General features: G+C 39.0%; 1 protein-coding gene and 1 long non-coding RNA gene across 8 annotated transcripts in view; one reads left to right on the top strand and one right to left on the bottom strand.

Annotated features, from left to right (window-relative positions):
- ANKFN1 (ankyrin repeat and fibronectin type III domain containing 1) overlaps nucleotides 1-21,784 on the bottom strand; it is a 436,237-nt gene that overhangs the window by 130,455 nt on the left and 283,998 nt on the right. For all 5 annotated transcript variants that reach the window (XM_077164850.1, XM_077164848.1, XM_077164851.1 and 2 more), the window contains 3 exons: nucleotides 19,202-19,412; nucleotides 5,663-5,857; nucleotides 3,760-3,873 (listed from right to left, as the gene is read on the bottom strand). In XM_077164850.1, the coding sequence (XP_077020965.1) occupies nucleotides 3,760-3,873; nucleotides 5,663-5,857; nucleotides 19,202-19,412 (520 nt within the window). The remainder of the gene's footprint in view (nucleotides 1-3,759; nucleotides 3,874-5,662; nucleotides 5,858-19,201; nucleotides 19,413-21,784) is intronic.
- LOC143687670 (uncharacterized) overlaps nucleotides 1-21,784 on the top strand; it is a 177,454-nt gene that overhangs the window by 129,457 nt on the left and 26,213 nt on the right. Inside the window, exon 4 of one of the 3 annotated variants that reach the window (XR_013177632.1) lies at nucleotides 17,377-17,400. The exons of the other annotated variants lie outside the window; for them this stretch is intronic. This is a non-coding gene — a long non-coding RNA (uncharacterized LOC143687670). The remainder of the gene's footprint in view (nucleotides 1-17,376; nucleotides 17,401-21,784) is intronic. 3 annotated transcript variants of the gene reach the window in all.

The raw sequence follows: 21,784 nt of genomic DNA, 5'->3' as shown, positions 1-21,784 counted from the left end.
CCTGAGTTTCATGTCTTCTGACATACCGTCCTCTCCCCTTCCCAGTCACTGTCCTTTGCAAATTTTTTGGTCAAAGCCAGATTCCCCTAGCTCCCAGCAGGCTAAATAAAGTATACAACAGTTTACTTCACAGAATTGTATCAATTTAGTAATGAGGGTAGCTCACATGCTCATGGTCATATTATTCGTCAATTAATTAAGCATGGAAGATAAGTATACTATGTAATACAATGTAAATAGCTTTCAAATAATGGGTGTAGGAGGAAAAAATAATAAAAGGGGTAAAAAGAGTATTAATTACTGAGCAATATGTACCCATTCCACATGAAGTCAGATGCCTTCAAAGTCAATAAGTTATGACCAAGTTTACTCTATGGTTAAAAATTATCAACCCAGTGGATTTTAATGTGCAAATAGTAGATTCTCTCTCCTGGAAGTTGAAATGCACCTGGTCATCTCCCTGGAATTCTTTGGCTTCCTCTCTGTCTGAGAAAGAGACTAGAGGGGTAGTTGTCAGAGGCACTAGCCTGGTCTCTGCAGAAGCGATACACTGTCAGCTCCCAAACGGCCCTGGCAATCCCTGCAAGGTGAAATCCTTTCGTATTTTCAAAACACTTGCCATCAAATGAACAGCAGTTAAACAATTTGCTATTCCGAACCATTCGAGGGAGGAACTAGGATGGTGGTTTCTAAACTGTTAGGGTACAAGATAGGAAGAAAGGCGGGGAAGGTACCACCTAGACCCAGGCTGTGCACAGCGGCAACCACTGCCGCATCTCATACTCAAAAAATCCCCAGTGGCCACTTCAAGCCCTGCTTTTTACAAAAAGCTAGAAAGTGTTTATTCTGCAGATGGAAAACAGATGCTGGGCTGCACCTGTTATAGGATGCCTTCCTATACTGATATTCTCCATCTCTGCAAAGAGCAGCAGCAAAAGCACTTTTGCTAAGGTTTTTTTGCTTCAGGCCTGCCAAAAAATTATATGTCCTCTGCAAATGAGAGGCTCGGGTTACCCACGGCAGTGAGGAGAGAATGTGGAGCAAGGTTCTGGTAATTGTCCAAAGAATCAAAGCATGTGAAATAAATAGTTTTGCTCATGAAAATTGGTGAGATGGTACAAAAGATACAAGGGGTCTTTGAATCAGAGGAAGAAACACTTAGAAACAGACAGGAGTTCTATAAGCCCCCTTTTTAATTGCATTTGGGGCAGAAAAATCCAGTGGGTCTCACTGAAAATTATTCCCTGGGGTCAAGTTGAAATTGATGTCCTTAATTTCCAAGTTGTGATGGCAGTTGGCCTGGACCAGGGCCCCTGGGTCTGACAGAGACTTATGAAGAGATGCTCTTAAAAAGATTTCTGGATCAACAAATTCTTTTAAAACAGCATGTTGATAAGCTGAGTGTAAATAGATGAGAAACAGAAGGATGCAGATCTTGTCCCCAAACACACATTGGCTTAAGTGTGAAGGGGAAAACAACCAGTAGTCAAAATAGGCTAGAGGTTTTGCTGAACTCAGAAATTCTGGAGAGTAGTATAAAATGCTTTTGCCAAACCCCAAATACTGCAGGGTTAAGCCTTCCCTTTAACCAATTAGATAATTGCCATTTCAAATGTGGATTTCTCAATTGTTTTGTCTTTTTTTTTTTTAAAGGCAAGCACAATAATTAGCTTTGTCTCAGAGTAATTTTGCTACTACTTTTTTCATAATTAAGTAATTACTTCAACCCCCAAATTCAAACCTGTCCTGTTGTCTCCATGGGTGAAGCAGGCTGTCAGCTGTTTTAAATAACCCCTGAGAGCGGTCAGATTAAGGACTCAATTTATGACCTTATAAATTAACACAAGAAAACCTACTCCATAATGTAACAGACAATTCTATTTATTATGCTTAATTAATCCCCTCCTGTCACTAACAGAACCCATTTGTGACCTTTGGTTTCAACCTCATCCAAATGCAAGTCTCCTGAGACAAGAAGTGTTAATATGGGGATGCTGAGAGAATGTGCTGGCTTTATGATGAAGTATCAAATAGCTGACAGTCTGGATAAATTAGCTCCTGATAGCTCACTAATCAGATGTAAGAAGGAAATATCAAGTTGAACTGCATTGATGAAACCCTTTATGAAAACCCTGAGCTGGACAGAGGTAGAGAGAGGAAAATGCCTAAGTCCAATATTGCCTGCAGATACTTGATCTGAACTTTAGAAAGTCTTGGCAGATGAGACAAACAAGGAAAAGTAGCAGAATTGTTTTGAAATGAGGCTGTGGGAGGCCATCCTCGGTGGTTCCATTTATCTGTTGTTCTTCATACCTGAAAGCTGCCTTCTCTTGGACTAACACAGAAAAACTGAAATGATAACCAGTTTAATTCTGTTATCTAAGGTGTCACAAACAGAGTGGAGTTACCTGGAAAATTCCAAGCATCCAAGGAAGCAATAGGGTGTAGGTAGAGAAGTGTTATTTGCAGAGATGCAGGAGGCTTTCTTGGCACAGGCCCTGGGAAGGAGGAAGGGAGACACATGCGCTACTTGGGCATTTTTGTGGGCAATGGGAGTAGAAGTGACCTGGGCTCTTAGAAATTGTCTTCGGGCCTGCCATCTTGGAATATGTGTGGTGAGCTTTACTAGGTTTTAGGACTGTTCAGAATGTGTCCATATGTGCTTGTGAATTGGGAACATATATTTCTTTCTTTTTTTTTTTTTGTCCCCCACATTCAAGAGTCTACAATGTGATGAATTCTGCCTCTACTGTTAGATTGTAGGCAAGTTCCTCATCCTTTCTTTTCTTCAGTTTTCTCATTTGTAAAGTGGGATTCATAGCAGAACCTACTTCACAGGGTTGTTCTAAGGATTAAATTAAGCTAATACATGTAACAGCTTCAAACAGTGCCTATGGGACAGGAGGCACTATGCAAGCCCTGGTTGTTCTCACTGTGATACCTGTGCAAGATATTCCTCCTTCCCCAGTGACCTTCCGTGGCCAGGTCAATAGATCACAACCCCTTCCGAATAGCTTTCTAATTCATATCCTTCTTCTAAATCCCTATCTCTTCAATACATCATAGGTAGTGCTGCTACTTTACTTTTTCAAAGATCTACTTCTGATCTTGTTCCTATCTTATTCAAAGGTTCTATAGAGCTCATCCTTAACCTTAATTTCAAGCCTGCCCAACCCTACCTTCTGACCATAGTTTCACTTAAATTTCACTGCACCCATTTTTCTTTTGCTACATTCGATCCCCTTTTCATGCTCTATTTTCGTTCACTTGGAATTTAATTGCCAACCTCCCAAGCCAGGCCCAAATGCTATCCCCACTCTGGGGCCTTTACCAAGTCCTCCATCAAAATTAACTTTCTTCTCTGCCCTGCAGTATATTTTATCCTGCTTTCTTAGAAAAAAAAAATCCACAATCCTAGGTACACATGGTATTATAGCTATCACTTTACATGCCCCCTCTTTTGTCTGTTCCATATTTCAGCCTCTAAGCTCCTTGGATCAAGTCTGATTCTTCTTTGTGTCCTACTCAGTCCCACCCCTAACCACAGTCTTGTGGTTCATCTTTTCTGTGACTTCTTCTCAGTTACCTTAATGTCCCTTTACATAATGAGTGCCTCTGTAGTTATTTCAACTCCACAAGTAAAGGAAATGAAAACAGTCTTATCAGCAGGAAAACAAACGTGCGAAATGTACAACTGACCCCCAACTAACAGATACTTTTTAAAGAACGAGCAGTGAAAAAATATCTGGAGTTCAGTACCTTTATATCTGGTTACTACGGCTGCGTTGACACTAAGAGGCTCTTGGAAGCTGACAGTGAGTGACGTGCTGCTGGTTACCATGAGACAGACATTGGTTGGCACCTCAGGGGCTCCTGGGACAGAAGAAAAAACACAAGGATCTTAATATAGCAAATCCTTTTTAAAACAATGTTCCTGCCTTTTCAAAGGCTACCATGAAACGCACACTATGGAAAGATTTGTTTGTTGAGCCTAACAGCTTTTGCTTTTGAACATTTTCATTAGAAGTGTCAATGGCTTCTATTTGTTGCCATCGTGGTCTTACTGGGGCATTAGGAAGTTCTGAAGGGATAAATAATGCCAGTTAAGCCTTTCCAAAGTATCCTGGAAACACAGGAGGAGATTGGGCTGCACTGGTGGAGAGAAGACAAGTAGGTGATAGCAGGATCTTACATTGTAGGTAGAGACCTTCACGTTTCATAAAGTAGTTTGATGAAAATCATTTCATTTGAGTCTTTCCCCAACCCTGTAGGTAGAAAGGAAAGTAACGACATCCCCCTTTTTAGGTTGAGGAAACTGTAGCTTAATGAAGCCAAATTCAAGAATACAGAGAAAACAAAGAGCTGGGGTAAAAGCCCATGGTTTCAGATGCCTAATTCTGGGCTCTTTCTGGTGTGAAATGTTAACTCAGCTTGCTCTCCTGTTGCTTCCTTTACATCAGGTAGTGTTTTCTTACAAAGAATTCATGGGTGAATTCGAGGTTTTAAAGGCCTGGATGATTTTAGGTATTACTTAACCTCAGAAGGTGTTTGGAAATTTAGAAAATTTCACACACACACACACACACACACACACACACACACACACAAAGGCATCAAGTCTAAAAATAGATCTGTTTCTAGTATTAATTTGTACTAAGTAAGGCACAATAAAAATGCAATTACTAAATGTCTTCTATTTTTTGGAAAATTGTCTACTTATCAGATTGCTGAAGAGATTGTTGATGTTGAAACAAATCACCTTTCATTAAGTCATTTGCTTCAAGAGAAAGGATTAGGCCCAGATTTGGTACTTAATTACTGTACTACTTAACAAAACAAAACAAAAATTTCTCTGCTTTTTGTTCTTTCTATCACTACTAAGGTTCCTACAGCAGAGGAAAATAATTTTCAAAATAATGAACTGGGCCTTCACTTATATTTAAAATTTCAAGTCTATTGTTGTTGAAATAAGATCTCATTTTAAAAATGAGAGTTTAATATTTCATAAGTGTTTGAACTTTGCATTTTCTTTTTTTATCAGGGTTTACCCCAAGTAAAACAGTATTTTCCACTGCTAATGAGTATTATCCAGAAAGAAAGCTTTTCTTAAACTAGCAGAATGAATTGGTAAAGAGAATGGAAATACAGACAAAAGCATAATTCATGAGTTGATTGATTGTCCTTTTCTGTTGCCAGTATTACCTGAAGTTCAGTTTATAGCCCTATATAAAAAATGCAGTGGAGAGTTGAAAACAAATAACTCAAACTTAAGCTTGAAACTGAAACTGGACAAATTGGCAAACAAATATTTTTCCACCTCCATATCCCAAAATATGGCCACTTAGGGCATCGGACTATTCAGGTCATTAGGCATTAAGGTGTAGCGGGTGGAAAGCGCTAGATGAGTGTGACATGATGGAGGGAGGCCAGAAATACTGAAGCCTCATGTTGGTGGTCAGAGAATCTATCAGGAGTCAGAAAATCATGCAAGACAAAAGATCCCTTTACAGCCTACCAGAGTCCTTGCTCCAAATAGGCTGACAACGCCTATCCTTGATCCTGGAGATTGCAAAAAAAAAAAAAAAAGCAACGAAAGAAGCCCAGGTTGTCTCAAACTGAGGTTTGGTCTGGTTAAATGTCGAAGTTCTCTACTTATACTCACTGGCATGTTCAAAGCCTGTTTTCATTCGTCTGTAGAGCCGATACCTCCACTCCCAAGCTTTCAGCTGTTTCTCTTTCTCTGTGTTGTCCAAACTGAATCCTTCATTCTGTACCTGTGCAGAGAGTTCATTCACCCTCTCCTGGGCTTCCTGGACCAACGTGTTGAGGTGCATTGCCCGGCTTTCCAGACTGACAACTAGAAGGAAAGAAATGGAGTGACTATCTCTGGAGAAATGCTGCCTCATTGGTAGAATACCTTAGAGTTCATCGTTTTAGAAAAATGCCTGGGTAAAGTGAGATCTGTGCTTGTTATTAACAGTCTTATTACAATGAGATATATTTAGTGACATTTACAAACTAGATTAAGTAGTAAACTCATCACATAAGATATTCCCATTGCTTTCTGGCTCACTTGTCACATCCACCCCAATTTAGTGCCTTAATGCACTTAATCAGAATTCTACCATCAAGTACCTAAGAGGACCACTTCTAATCCATATTGCACACATTTGTTTCCATGACCTTTAGAGGGAGAAACACTTAGAAGCAAAAGCTTATAGTGCTAGGAAGACCCTAGGAAAAGTCGTCTACTAGATAAGTTACATTTTGCCAGTCACTTGTGTTTGTTTTTGTTTTGGTAGAACTTATTCAAATTTTCTTCTCTTATTACTTTCATCCCAGCTCATAAACATTTGTGTATATGTGTCTTAGAGACCTAATTTTGTTATTATTAATCAAATTATTCATTGCTAATGAAGTGCTCCATTACCGCTGCCACAGTTGAGTTAGTGAGTCCTGGTGCTGGATGCCCTGGGTGGGGTCAGACATTGCTGAGCTGTCTTTGATTGTGGACTGATCAGTAGGAAGATCTCCAGAGGAACCCTTCCCCAAGAAGGTAGGTAATTCTAGCTCCTCTTGTGGAGAGAGGCCTTAGAGCTTGATTTCTCTATTTTTACCCAATACATGATAGGCTTTATTTGATCTGCACCCTATTGTTTACTCAACCAGCCCTTGTGTGAGTGAATATTCATGTCAGTGATGGGATGTTTCATGTTCTTGTGTTAGGCCGGGAGGCTGCTTCTTGATCTATTAGCAGCCCTCCTGCATGTGAGGGTCTGCCTAGGTGGCCCCCTGGTCACAGTGGTAGAGCTACTCCTGGTAAGTGGTGAAAGAGGAGACAACCTCAGCATGGGTGTCCAGCAGGGGATCACACAAATAATGAGGCAAATCAGAATTGCATTCCGCAAGTCTGCTGCCAAAATATGGTTGACAATGTCTGTGGCCAAAACAATATTCCCCCTGGCAGTTGGGGAAAAAACAATCCAACCATTTCATTCTTCTCATTAAGGGGGAAAATATTATGAAGATAATTCAAGTGAAAATGTGTTAAGTGTATTTTGAAATGGAAATTAGGTGGTTATATATTCATATTCTCTGTGTTCATAGGCATGTTTGCATTAATTACAGGAAATGAATACTAATTTGTTATTGCCCCTGTTCGCCATTAGTCTAAATTTATTTACAGATGAGGTCAATGAAAAATTAATGGAGTCTTTTTTTTCTCTTGCTTTCTTTCTTTCTTCTTTCTTTTTAAAGTTGCTGTTTAGAACACTCAATACTGTGTTTTGCTGCAGATTTGTCACGGTTAATGAATGTTGCTGTAACAGTCAATCATGTACTCTAAATACTGTCACACTTTTTTTTAAACCCTCAGTCATGAGCCATGACAGAAAAATAAACAAATAAATATAAAGCTAAAAAACTCTTTCACTGAGCAGCTACACTATGCAGAATCCCCCGGGAAGGCTTAAGGAGGCCAGAATAAATGATAATATAAGTGCTGTGGACGTAAGGAAGCAATGATGGTGTATGAACACGGAGGTTCTAGAGAAAAAAAATATACACACATGCGCACACATGGGCACACACTCCAGTGGAAAAATTGGCAATATTAGTAGCCTCAAGGTGCAATTTCCTGGAGCAGTGAGATTGACAAGTCAGTACTAAATGCTGTTAATTTAACTAACTTCAGATTAATGGTAGAGTCTGCTGTGACTGAAGCCCTCAAACACAGTCTCATTATAGCCTTGCTGGGAAGGTCCTAAATATAGGCATTGACAGTTTAAAACAAATTCGTATACATTTGTGTATTTTTAGACATAGGTTAGGCGTCAGAGTTTGTGTCACAGTTTTCAGGTTGATTAATTGACCCAGTAACTGCACCCTCTACCCACTCCCCCCCACCCTCCTTCCACTCCAAATTATAGAGAAAATGGGGGAATTGTCCTTGCTAAGTCATTCAGTGAGCTTTTTATTGTAAGCCTGATGTTTGAATTGCATGCATGCGTCAACACTTGGGTGATAGACACATGATTTATAAAAATAAATTTTTCTAATACTATGAAATCCCCTCTATTAATTTTTATATCCACAGCAGTTATTACTGGTGTGAATTCCAGGTGGCATTTCAGATGGACAGCTTCTCTTTAGCTATGCTTGGCTCCCCTGAAATTTTTCCTGCTTTCCCCAGCACAACACATTTTGTTTCTGTGCCCGTCTTTCCCTTTCACCCTGGGCTTTAGACCTGACACTATTTGAGTTGTAGTGGTAAAGGGTTTCTATGTTTTCAAGATAAAGCATTTGCTTTTTTATAGTTGAACAGGGAGAATTTTATAGCCAGGCAAGACTTCCAAGGCCAACTCAGATCCCTGTGTTTCTCAAATCTAATTCCCAAGGTAATATGTGGTGAGAGGTATAACAGGCATTTCTGAGCCATGGTATGAACATGTGAGTCTTCCTGGAGGATCACATTTTGCATTCAGATTTTGGTGAAAGAACAGTATTTAGAAAATAAACAAACATTTCTATTATGGAGAAGAATGTAACAGTTCCCTTCAAATTGAAGATTGCAAAACCCAGAGAATTTATAGATATCCCTTCTTTTTTCCAAGTTACCTCCCACTTGCCTCTTTCATTAGAGGTAATTCCATGGAGAAGTCAGAGAGGTTATGACTGAGCCAGGGGTTTCCAATCATTTCACCAAGCACACGTTTTAGTATTTCTTCCCTTTGGATTTAAAAAATAGCTTAATAAAATACTATTTTTTTAAAAGATTTTTTTGTCTTATCAAACCAGCTGACTTATGAGGAAAATATTTTTCTCCCTAGCATTTTTTATGACCTATATAACTGTTAATAGAAACATCTTTTCAGTATGAGATAACTGGTATACCAAACTGGTATGATGTATTTTAAATAAATCAAATACATTTGATAATTAAGTTAGACTGTGTAGTTTTATTTTGAGTAATGGTGTGATAGTTAGGCCTCCTGACACCTTGGAAATTGTCCTGGGAGCCTCATTTCTGTCTTTGTGACCTAGTATGAGCACTTTCTCAACTCCCTCATTTTGAAGTTGAAGAAATGGAGGCCCAGGGAGGTGAGGTGACTTATCCAACATTTTCTTAAAGGCCTTAAGGAATTCTGTGAACTTCCTCTAAACCAAAGGGGTTACAAATTGACCTATTTATATATTGCAGTTTTCTAATTGCCATCCATTTGGCATGAGATTAGGGGATTCATTTTGCCTAGTTGGTTGTTTTTAAGACACAAGTACTAAAGTCAGGACCAAAAATTTTCAGATAAATGTGACTTTGGTGACTTGGAAACTAGAGAGTGGGAGTCATCCAGGCAGGATTTTCTTGACACTTCAAACCTCCTGACTGATTGGAGAAAGGATATGTCTACTTTGTGATAGATTTTCCTGCCCACCCACTTCTCTTTTGCTTGGGTCCATTTCCCTCCTCCGTCCACCCACTGGATATTTTCCCCATGGGTCCAGAGCTCTCATCTGTTTGCAAGGTTTGGCCTCTTCTGTCTTATTGCCATTTGTACCTTCTCCAGCTGAACAGCATTCCCTCTGAACAGCCATAGCGAGCACAATAGAGGGTCTGTAAGCATGTAGTGAGCAGACTGGCTGGGGCAAGACAACTCGGCAGCTCCTGAAATAGGCTCCATGCTATTGTGGTGTTTAATTATCAACAGCATTTCTACCACCCAGTGCTTATGAGTGGGCATTTGTTATAAGACCTGCCCAACTAATTAACTACTGGGGGTGGGGTGGGGAGGTGGGCTAGGAACTTGGTGTTCAGAGAATACAATTACAGTTACTGTTGAAATGCTGAGATAAATAATGATCAGGGACTGAGGGGATTTTCTTCTCCTTCAGAATCTAAACTGCTTAGTAGTTTAGATCACCAGCTACTTACTATCCTTTAATTTCACTCTTGCCCTACAATCGATGAATTTGGGCCTTGTTGAAAATTGCTTTAAGCTAGAAAGTATACTCAAGTTAAAATGTAAATGAATTTTAATTTTTAATTGAGGCTTTTAGGGAATGATTCATTTGGCTTGTTTGGAAAAAAAAATAGATGCATTTGACCATTACTAACGATAGGCCATTTTGCTATGAAGCAGTAGCAACTTTGGTATTGTTAGATTTTCTTCTTTCTGTTGGAAACAAGAATGAGACATTAAAACAATAATTTAATCTCAGTGATAGAAAGATTCCACAACCAACTTTAGATGCCCCTCCCTATAGTATCATTGGCCCTTGTATAATTTCCTCCATGTGGGGAATGCTTACCAGGGAGCTTAGTTCCTTTTCATGCATTTCTGATCTTTAAAATGTGTTTTGTTATCTTGATCTGAAGTCTGTTTCCCTAGTATTTCGAATGTGGAGGCAATGTGGTAAAAGGGCTTTGGGGTACAGCAGACCAAGCACTGCCACTTATGAGTGGGTGAGCCTAACTAGTTATGCTGCCAGCCTGATGTGTGTCACATGTAGAATAGTCATGACAGTAATGTCCATCTCATAAGCTGCAATAAGCTAGTATCATCTTCACATAGAAGGCTCTCAAACAATGAATATTTGTATTATTGTTATTCCACTCATTGTCTTTGTTATATATTTTTTTTACAGGAACACACACACAAATAAAAAAAAATACTTGTTTTATAAAGTAGCTCTTATATTTTTCCATCACAAATTTCTTGTCTCAGATTACAATTTTTTGTTCCAGTTATTGTTCAGAAATACAATATATGCCAATAAAAAGTGTTAATTTCAATTTTATCTGTTTTTTCAAAGAAGAAAATAAGGTCATGGAGATATAAACCATGCAATGTAAGCCAGTGGTTGCCTCTGGGAAACCAAGAATAATCTTGAGGCACTCTAATAATTAAATGATGTTTTTTTTTTGTATGCTGTATGGCTGGGGGTCACATTTCAATATTTTTCCATGTGAATATCCTGTTATTGCAGCACCATTTGTTGACTTTTTTGTTTGTTTGTTTTTGAGAAGTGCATGGTCCGGGAATCAAACCCGGGTCTCCCACATAGCAGGACAGAATTCTACCATTGAACTACCCTTGTACCCCTAGTTAAATGTTTTTAATTAAAAACATAAGCTTCAATTCACCTGTCTTGCTAAGATTCAGGACTCAAAACTCACTTATCTTCACTTAAGGGTCAATCTATCGTCTTATTTTCAGGTTGTCCCAATGGGTTTGAGAGTGTGGTTCCAAAAAAGATTTTCAAGGTTTGGAGATCAAGAGGTGTTTCATATGAATTACTGTAGAACTTTCTTCTCCTGGAACACAGTAAATCCAAACTTGGTGCCCTGGAATGCTCTTACCTACTACTCTCTAACAGGACATGGACTCACAAAGTCTATAGATATAATTTCAGTTAGTCTATAGTCGATGGTTAAGAAGCCAGAGGCAACGACACAGAGAGAGACTTCCTGCTCATGTCTCATAAACCTCAAAGGAGCAAATGGATATCTTCTTTAAAACAAATGCACAGGAACACCTGAGCAAGTTATTTAGAATTTCCAAAATAGATTACCCAATGACATAATAGGGGGCTTAAGCACAAAACAAGATAGTCATATTCTATGCCAATATTTTCAGTGCCAACCGGTAGAAATATGATGTGAGCCTTGTAATCTTAAATTTCCTAACAGCCACATTAAAAAAGTAAAAAGAAATAGGTGAAAATTAGTTTTACTAATATATTTTAATTAATTCAATATATCAAAATCCAGTGAAAATTTTACATTTGCAACACATCCCAATGATCACGTGGTGAGTAGCTTCTGTGTGGCACAGTGTAGTTTTAGAAGACAAAATTCTACAAACTTTAAAAAGTGCTTGTATCCCAGGCAGTGTTTTGCAACCCAAACTATTCAACAGTTAGATAAAGCCATAAATTTTTCACCAGAAGCTCTTGGGTTGTTTTTGAGAATTACATTAGCTAACATGTTTTGCACCATTTATACTATGTGCCAGGTTATATGAGAAATGTTTTTAATGTGCTCCAGGTAATTCTCAACAACCCTTCATGGGTAGTATGGTAGCCAGTCTCCAGGAGGGCCTGGTGATCCCTGTGTCCTGATAATCATCCCCCGTGTTGGTGCCCTCCTACACTCTACTGGTGTTGGTCTGTGTGATCAACAGGATTGAGCAGAAATGAGTATATGTTACCTCCAAGATTAGAGTATAAAAGACACTGTGGCCTCCATTTTGATTGGTCTCCCTCTCTTTCTGAGGTTGTATGCTCCAGGGGAAACTAGCTGCCATGTGGTGAAGGAGCGCTAAGGAGAGACCCAATAGCCTCTCTGGCCAGCAGCCAACAAGGAACTGAGGCTTCTTGGTTATAGCCACCTGAGTAAGCTGGGAAGTAGATCTTCCAGCTTAGTCAGTGTTAAGATGACAACAGTCTCATGAGAGATCCTGAGCCAGAACCACCCAGCTAAAACTATTCTCAAATTCCTAACTCTGTGAGATAATATATATTCATTGTCTTCAACTGCTAAATTTTGGAGTAATTTGCTATACAGCAATCTGTAACTAAAGCAGGTAGATAAAATTATCTCCATTTGACAAATGAAGAAACCAAGGGGTTAAGGAACTTGGCTATAACTAGTAAGTGGCACAAGGAAGGATTTAGAGCCAGAACTCTCTGACTCTAGAAACTTCATTCTTTGCATATGCTAAGCATTTAATTAAAAAGCTGCACACACATATACACACAGACACAATCCACTATTTCTTTTCTTTTCTGTTGTTGTTGTTGTTTTGGTGGTGGTGGTGGTATGTGCATTAAAACTCATGGGAACAAGTCTGGATAGCCATCAGACTCGTAACAGTGTTTACACTGGGGAGATCTCAGGAAGGGGACCTAGATTATGTGTGTGTGTGCCTGTGATGTGTTGGGTTGGCTTCAAAGCCATCCTTAGCTTGCTCTATAATTAAAAAAAAATTTTTTGAGGAGGAGAATGTATGTTATATGTATATTTAAAAACTGAAAACAAAAGAATGAAAAGAGAACTATGAACTCTCGTAGAACAGGTGGCTGGATTTGGGCTGTAGGTACTTGGTTTCTAAACAATTTCTTGTAAACATTCCAAAAAGGTCAATTCACTTTATATTTCACAAAAGCATTCCCTTCAAAATAAATAACATACTCATACCTCTCAAAAGAAGTAGCCTCAGGGTTCATGCAGTTAAATATTTATCAAACACCTACTATTTGCTGGGGATAAAACAATGAATGAGACAGACAAATCCTGCTGTCATGCAGTTTACATTCTACTGCAGGAAGGAGAGAAATACAAAGAAAAGTGAGAAGTGCTATGTAACAAAGTAGAATAGAGTGGTATGATTAGAAAGTGACTTTAGACTTGACCAGAGAAAGTGTGTCTTGAAAAGTCTTGATCTTTCAGCTGAGATATGAACATTAAGATCACGATTAAAAGCATTCAAGCATTCCAAGCAGAAGAAACAGCTAGTACAAAAGCTCTATGGTAGGACTAGCTTGGCATGTTTAAGGAAAGGGATGGAGGCTAGTGTGGCTGGAACATGATTGATGAGGGGCGCAGTATGAGATGAGGTTTAAGGAATAGGTTTGTAAGTCAGGTGAAGGTTTATACACCTATTTTAATGAAGCAGCTAAAATATTTAGAAACTCATTCTGGGGACTTGCCTAAGGCATGTTCTTTAAATATTCTTAATGGCCGCAAATCTTTGTCCTTTGAGGGTGGATTTGATTTCAGGAAACCCCCCTAAATCATCTGAGGCCAAGTCTGGGGAACACGGAGGGTGGTGACGCTGGGCAATACTGTTTTGGAACAAAATTCAGGTGTGACTCTAAGCAACGAGTCAGATTTTCTCATAAACTGGCTCTGAGGACAATTCTAAAAGTGTTTAGAGCAATGGCAGCACTGTTGGAGCAAGTGTGGGGTCTCCCATGAGGACTGTGTTCAAGGATAACACTCGTTTGGATTGTAGACTTTCTGGTATGTTTGTTTACACAAAGCCAGCCTCATTAGTTTATAGTCACACCTCTTAGAAGTGGCCTGAATCCGTCCAGCACAAGCTAGCTTCCCTGTGAACACCCCAACAACTGCAGGAACTAGTGGTGCATCCCAAGAAGTGTGCCAAATTTGTAACATAGGTATCTGTTCCATACTCCGATGACAGCAACTCCACAATTGTATTTTATGAAGTAAATGAACATAGGTGACTTTGTGTGAGATTTCCTAGTTCCACAAGCAGCATCTTAGAGAAAGTGAAAGCCAGGAACTACAAAATAATGGAGAGGGTCATGAGAGGACCTGGAGAGAAGGGAGAGTCAAGCTAAGGGAATGGATAGAAAGACTAAAAATTGAAGAGTATTACACCATTCTTACCAGTCTACATTATTAAGTAATGTAAAAATAAAATCAGTCAGGCTGCATCTACACCCATAATGATGCCTGGAAAACCAACCCACCAGCCAAAGTAACAACAGCAACCAAAAAGTAGCCCAAATTATAAATTAATGGAGGACTTAAATGCTTTTCCCATACATTGTGTGTGTGTGTGCACATGCAAAACTTTGATAGCTAAATTTCTCAATAGCATAAGACAGGATTGTTAAAAGGATTAAAATTATCAGTTGAAATTAAGAACCTACTATGTGCCAAGTAGTGGTGTCAAAGGGAAGACAAGAACCATGAAAGTGATCAGATTTGCACATGGTAGGTACAAAAAAAGAGCTAATTTCTTTTCTGATTACTAGTTCTAGGGCCTCAATGATGCTAAATAAATGGTAACCTCAGAGAGGAAAGGCCTTTGTTGATAATTCAGCAAATCCTTCGTGGAGACTGTCCAACTGTGATTTGAGGGTTGGGGCAGGGCATGAGCTACTCAGAATAAGGAAGAGGGTTATGACTGGAGTCTTGTAAGTGTGGAGACAATGTCTTTCTAGGATAGCAGTTGTTCAGTGGCGCTGACAAGCTAAGGGTATGAAACAATCACTGGTAAGAGCCCCCACGTGCCTCAGGTAAACACTGGCTTCCCTGGTTTTGGTTGTTCAGATTCTGCTGCGTTTCCTAAGCTCGGCATATCAGTCTCTTTGAGAGAAACTACTGGGACTTCTACTCCAATAATGGCTGATGCTTTCTTCCACAAGGAGTGCATATTAATTTCTATTTTATTAAAGGCAGAAGGAGGAGAAAAAAGCTGCTGAATAAAGAGAGCAGATGAATCCGCTCTCTTTTGTAGGCTGGGATTCTGCATATATTCAGCTTCAGGGCAGTTGTGTAAGTCTAGGAAGCCATTTCTGGGACCTTTTCCTGTGAACAGTGAAATGTTCATAGGTGAGTTTCAAACCATGTTTATAAAAAACACCTCCATAGAGCTCAGTGACTGAGGGGTAAAAGACTGGAAGATGGTCTGGGTCCAAACGTTAGGGAATTAAACCCTAAACCCCTTAGTGCCTGTAATTCTTGTTCTGAGATGGGGAGAAGTTCAGATGCCACTGAGGACTTTCTTCTGCATTGTGTTGGCATCCTTGGTTGGTATAGTGGAAAGAGTCGTGGGCTAGTTTTCAGAAAGGAATATATAGGAGAAGGGAAGAGAGAAAGCTAACCTTACTAAGAAACCCTATAACCTACTTTGAGATACTTGACTGTCATTTAGAAGTGGGAAACAGATGAGAGTCAGGGAAGGAAGGAATTGAGCATTTATTGTATGGCAGTCAGTGTGCTAAGGTTTTTCCATAAATACCAAAGCATTCAATATGGAAGATCTGAGTTTGAATCATGGCACATATTAGCTTCGAAGCTTCGGGTGTTCTAGTTGGCTTTTTATTCTTGTTTCCTCATTGATAAAAATGAGGAAAACAACTCCCACCATTATTTTTGGGAGGCTAGTTTTGAAGATCAAGTAAGATGATGCAAGCAAAGCATTTTTGCAATATATAAAACACTCTGAAAACTTAAGGTATCATCAGTATTTTTCTTCCCTTATATCCTGCCTCCCTCTGCATTTTCTGGGGAAAATTTGTGGCTGGTGTTTGCTTATCTGGCTCTGGCTGGAAGGCTATGGTTTTTTTCATGGTCTGGCTCATACTCACATACAGAAGCAATTCTATTTCTTTTTTACTTGATGTCTAAGTGAATCAGGAATCCCTGAAAACAGACTGTGTTTTCTATCCTGCCTTTCTCCACAGGAATGATACTTTAGTGCACAGAACAGAACAAAGAAAGACACTATAGGATTTCAGAACAAAGGGAAAATGCTGGTGCCCAGTGGCCACTGTCTTTCATATTAGTTTAGAAAGGCATTAAGTTCATGCAGTAGGAGCCCAGACTTGGCTTGAGTACCTGACATCCTATTTATTTGCTAGATGTGTAATCTTTGGCCAGTCACTTAACCTTTCAGAGTCATAAGTTCCTCATCCTCAAAATAGACTTAATAACATCATCCTAAAGGGTGAGTGTGAACATTACATATAATATATGTGAGAGTTTCCAGATGCTCAATCAATTTTCCTTTGTAATTTTTAACATTTTTGTGTGAGGCTCCATGTGGAACTTTCTCTTTGACTTCTTGGGTTGCACAGGTAACTCAGATGTGATATATTTCAGAGGCTGACACCAGGTTTATCTCTCACTGACCTTTACAACTTTGTGATGATAGCTGGATTATCAACCCAGAGAGAACAAGTATACCAGAGATCTCTTGAACAAATTTGCTTTTGGTTTTACAAAATATTTAGGACTTGGTTTCTTTTATGAAGGTTTAAATATGCACAAGGGGGATTTGGGAGGCTGAGGGGCAGTGGAGGGGGTATGTCTTACTGTTTCATGGAAAATGCAGAATTCTTTGTAGAGTCTCAGGTAAGCAGGACTAATGTTTCATCCAGCCCAGTGCAGAATGGCCATGGCAACATCTGGATGAATGGTCTCCTTGTTCCTATAGAATGGGGCTCAGTCTGCATTCTCCATGTTCAGACCCACTGATTCTCCCTCCACCCCTCTCTCCCTGGATCTCTGGGACAGACACTGCAGAATAAATCTGAAAGCAGCAAAGAAGCCTTTTTGATTTCTTTCTAGCTTTATCTGTCTGCTCCTTGAAACCCTCCAGTTCTACTGAAAATGAGTGACACTTTGGCTACAAAGCTCTTTTGGAGAGACCAGCCCCTGCCCAACCCAAATCCTTACGCTCCATGGATGTGGTGGACTTAGCATTTTTTAAATAAAGAGTTTTCTCATACAAGAATCTGTCTCTGTACCTAGTTTAAGGGGAATCTTTGGGTGGTAGTGGTTTCTGAAATTTAGAGCAGAGATGTGGCCTCTAATTATATATTTGCTTGCTTCTTTTTCAGCCTTCTGGGTCTCGCCACTTGGAAGTAAGTGAATCAGCAGTGAGACCAACAGTTTGATGAGTTTACCTTTTTCTATTAGGAAACATAAAAACTGTGGCTCAGAGCCATGTGGTCATTGGGTCAGAGAATTTGCACCAAGGGGAATGTTAGTGTCTACTTTATAAAGTTGTTGTGAGGATTAAAGGAGTCAATACATGTAAAGTGCCCAGAATAGTGCTTTGCACAGGGTCAGTGCTGTATGATATTATTCCATCTGTCCTAGGCATAGTCTGCCACTGGGCCCAGAGAGGTTCCCTTCAGCAAGTTTGATCAGCTCTACTTCAAAACACATTCATATAATGCAGAAATAATCCAGCCTCAAAGGACCACATATTGTATGTTTCCATGCATTGGAATGTCCAGAATAGGCAGATCTGTAGAAAATAGATTAGTGCCTAGGAGATTGGGGAGAGAACACAAAATCTAAAGAATACAGGGTCTTTTTAGGGTGATAAAATGTTCTAAAATTGATTGTGGTGATGATTGCACAACTGTGAATATGCTAACAATCATTGCATTATACCTTTTCCATTTCTATCTCAATATAGTTCTTACAAAAAAAAAAAAGGTGTATCCAGATTTCTATTATTGCCTACCATTGCTGTCACTTCCACTCTAGTCCAAGCAACCAGCACCTGACTCCTGGACCACCAAAATAGCCTCGTAATGCATCTTCTTAATTTTATAATTGCTGCATCATCTTTTCTTTATAGAGAGCTGTGGTGTGTTTTTTAAAATGTAAAGTAGAATCTATCATTTACCTCCTGAGACTGCTCTACCATCTTCCCCATTATACTTAGAATCAAAGTTAAACATCTTAACATCCTGCAAGGCCTGCGTGATCTGGTCCCCAGGGAGCCCTCCCTGGGCTGTCATTCTCTCCTTTGCTCACTTTGCTTTAGCCACACTGGCCTTCTTGCTCCTCATATATGTCAAGCTCATTCCTGCCTGCCTTAGCACCTTTGCATTTGCTGGTCATTCTGACGAGGATTTTATCCCTGCCTCTTCCCTTGGCTCACTCTTATACCTCTTAGGACTCCAATATCACTGTCTCAGAGAGGCATTTCTTGCCCAACTTATTTAAAAGAGTCCTTTCCCCACTGATCTCATCCATTTTCTTTTCTTCATGGCATATACTTTGAGTTCATATTTTGATTTATATTTTTTACTATTTACTAGTTTATATTTTAATTTAAGTATTTATTTGTTTATTCAAAGTCTCCCCCATTAGTATGTAAGTTCTTTAATACAGGGATTTTGTCTTGTTCACTTCTGCTTTTCTCCCACCTACAGCAGCACCAGACATTCAGTGTTTGTTGAATGAATGAATAAACAAATCAATATGGCCACCATATTGACTGTGGATATGAAGACACAAAGGTACACATGCTCTTTAATTGTCCATGTATACCCCCTATTATATGCCATTATTTAGAACATTTCACATAATATTTTAAAATAAAAACATTTTAAATATATGAAATCCTAATAAATTCTTAGGAGGGAGTTTCTTGGAGGCCCCTTTATATACCATTCAGTATAGTATTTTTAGAATGCAACTCGGTGCTTTGACTGGAAAGTACTATCACTATTTGCATGAAAAGTCCATGAAAACATGTAAAAGATTTCAGAATCAGTGCTTAGTTGAACATTTCTGCTCTGAAGGTCAATAATGGCTATTTTGGCACCATAAAGCTGGTTTTTGAGTATGAACTTTAATAGTTTTAATAGCTTTAAAGTAGGATAGTTTTAATAGTAGGAGTTTTACATCCTCAGGTTTACTTACAGTGTGGACTTTCTCGGGCCCCTGTCCTCAGAAGAATCCTAGCAATGGGAACATTGTTGGTCATGATGGCAATATCCAGGGGTGTCAGCCCCTCGCTGTTCGGTGTGTTGAGATCCAGTTCTTCTGGTGTGTACTGGTACAGAAGGAGCTGCACAGCATCCATGTCCTGCTGTTCGACCGCCTCAAACATGGCTTCATTGCCTTGGAAGTTCTGGAGAAGAACAAAAGCAGGTTAGCGCAGTTTCATAGGACAGTGCATCTTTGTAGCTTAGCCATTTTGAATTTTAGAGACTGCTTTAGTGACCAATTTCCCACTTATGAGTGACAACTACAATATAATCCAGGGTCCCCAGGGTGGATGTTATATTAGATCCTCTCTCCATCATTTCTAGTGGGCATGAAATAGATCTGCACATTTAGATGTACTTAGATAATGCACAAGATAATACAGTATAGTGTCGTTAGTGAATAGATTAGAGAAAACTCAGTTTTACCCAAACTGCTATTTTGTGGCATACACTTCAATAGGTCATTAAAAAGTGTTCTATGAAGAAAGTAGCATGTGATCAAATTAGTTTGTTAACATTGGATTAAACCATGTTAACTCATTACTTGACGTAGGATCTCCCAGGACCTGTGACAATGTTCACATGGAACTGTAACTGTCCAAGAGGGTAGGGGAGTATGATATATTTTGAATATTTTTGTTCACAGAACATGCTTTTCCTAACATTTATTTTAAGTGTTTGTACAACAGTGTCCTAGAGAACATAGTCTGGAAAATGCTAGCATAGATAATGTGGCTCAGGTAGTTCTGAATTTATGACTAGCTTGGAACTGTGAGTGTACCTTCTGTTTCTCTCAAACCTATCTCCTTCCTCTCCAACTCCATGTCTCTACTCTTACTTGGACTGTTATCATCCTTTGTCTGGACCATGGCAATGATCTGCCTGCCACTAGTCTTATTCTCCTCCAGCCTGCATGATGCAGGAGTAATCTTTCTAAAATATGCAATGTGACCATATCACCTCCTTATTTACAGATCTCAAGTGGCTCCACACTATGTGAAGGTTGCAATCTAAACTCCTATATACTCTTTGTGCTCAAACCCCTATATTTTTGCAACCCAGAGCCCCAACCATTGAATACCTGGAAGTTTCTGAGCTCTGAGGGGAAGGCTCAAGGGTGATGTCCAGGGAGGGCTTCAGTGGCTGATTGGCAAATTGTGTCTGGGCTAAGAGGGCCAGAAGTTGAATATTTATACAGTACAAATCACCTATAGAAAAGAATGGCTTAAGACAATATGATTCCTTTGAAAAGTTCTTTTAGAGGATTAATAGTAAACAAAGAAAGTGCTTTGGAATTCTCTCAAATATGTATTTCTGTTGCTCATGGGAGGAGACCAACACTTGTACTATTTAAATGTCTATCTGGTGTCTTCTCAAAGAGTTTCTTGGTCTTTGAGGAAAATGCTGAAACACCACTGGTCCTAATGTTTTAGATTGATAAAACATGTGGCAGATCTTCAGTGACCAAATGTTTAGGCAGGCAGAGTTAATTTTTAGTCTCATCAAAAATCAATTATTCCTATCAACACTTATTTAGAATTTGAAGCAGATACAAAACTGTTATGCAAATGCTTGCATTGACAATGGGGACCCAGGAGATACAACTATTTTGCTATGCAGCAGCTTTCATTGCTTCAGCACAGTCTGCTGAATGAAAAAGTGATTTGTTGACAATCTGCCAAAATGTTCCTTCTAGCCTCCAGTGTTTTGGAGCAGCTAGAAGGAAAAATCTGAGATGATGGAATGGTAGACCATGACAAACTATGAGATTTGTTCTGTAGCTGCTTGTTGAAGTGTGCTTTGAAAATTATTGCTTTTTCCTTTCTTTGCTTTTTATATAGGTTATAGTTTACAATAAAAAATGTTAAAAAAAATGATGAGCCTCTGGTGCTTAGGTCATAACTCAACCACAAACAAGTCCCAAAAGTTGAATTTGAAATGAAAAAATGAGTTCAAGTTAAAATGGTGCCCTGTCTACAGTGTGTTTCTGTTTGTGATTCTTAGTTGTATTTCTCTTGTTTCATATTTTAAAGCCATTTTCTCCACAATGTTTTTGTTGGTAAGCTCTACTATGTTTTTATATGGAAGGACTAAGACTCATTTCTGTTTTACGTTCAAAGAAAGGTGTCATTACCCTGCAGAAATACTTTTGCTGAGCATGTTAATTTTATGCCCTCAGATTTTATTGAGGGTCAGTCTAAGAATTGCCATAGAAAGATGCCTATAACATCACCAGAACTACTTTATCTATATATAAAGAACAGAGGATTTTGCAACAGGAAAACAATCATTTCTCCTGATGGATTGTTATGCTTTAGTTACCAATTAAGGAGATGCTGTAACCAATTGTGGTTACCATTGGTTTTGACTGCCTGGGAACTCAGATAAATGTAATGATAAATTTTAAGTATTAGTATATTTACCTAGGTTTTGCTCTATCTATTTCTTTTCCCACCCCCAGTAATTTTTTTTTCTAGGTTATTCTTATTTTCCCCCCTTTATATTTTCTTTTCCT

The sequence above is a fragment of the Tamandua tetradactyla genome, chromosome 6 (assembly GCF_023851605.1).
Source record: "Tamandua tetradactyla isolate mTamTet1 chromosome 6, mTamTet1.pri, whole genome shotgun sequence".
NCBI classification, from domain to species: Eukaryota; Metazoa; Chordata; class Mammalia; order Pilosa; family Myrmecophagidae; genus Tamandua; species Tamandua tetradactyla.
The sequence above is the reverse complement of the archived record's forward strand: the minus strand, read 5'-3'. Positions and strand labels throughout refer to the sequence as shown.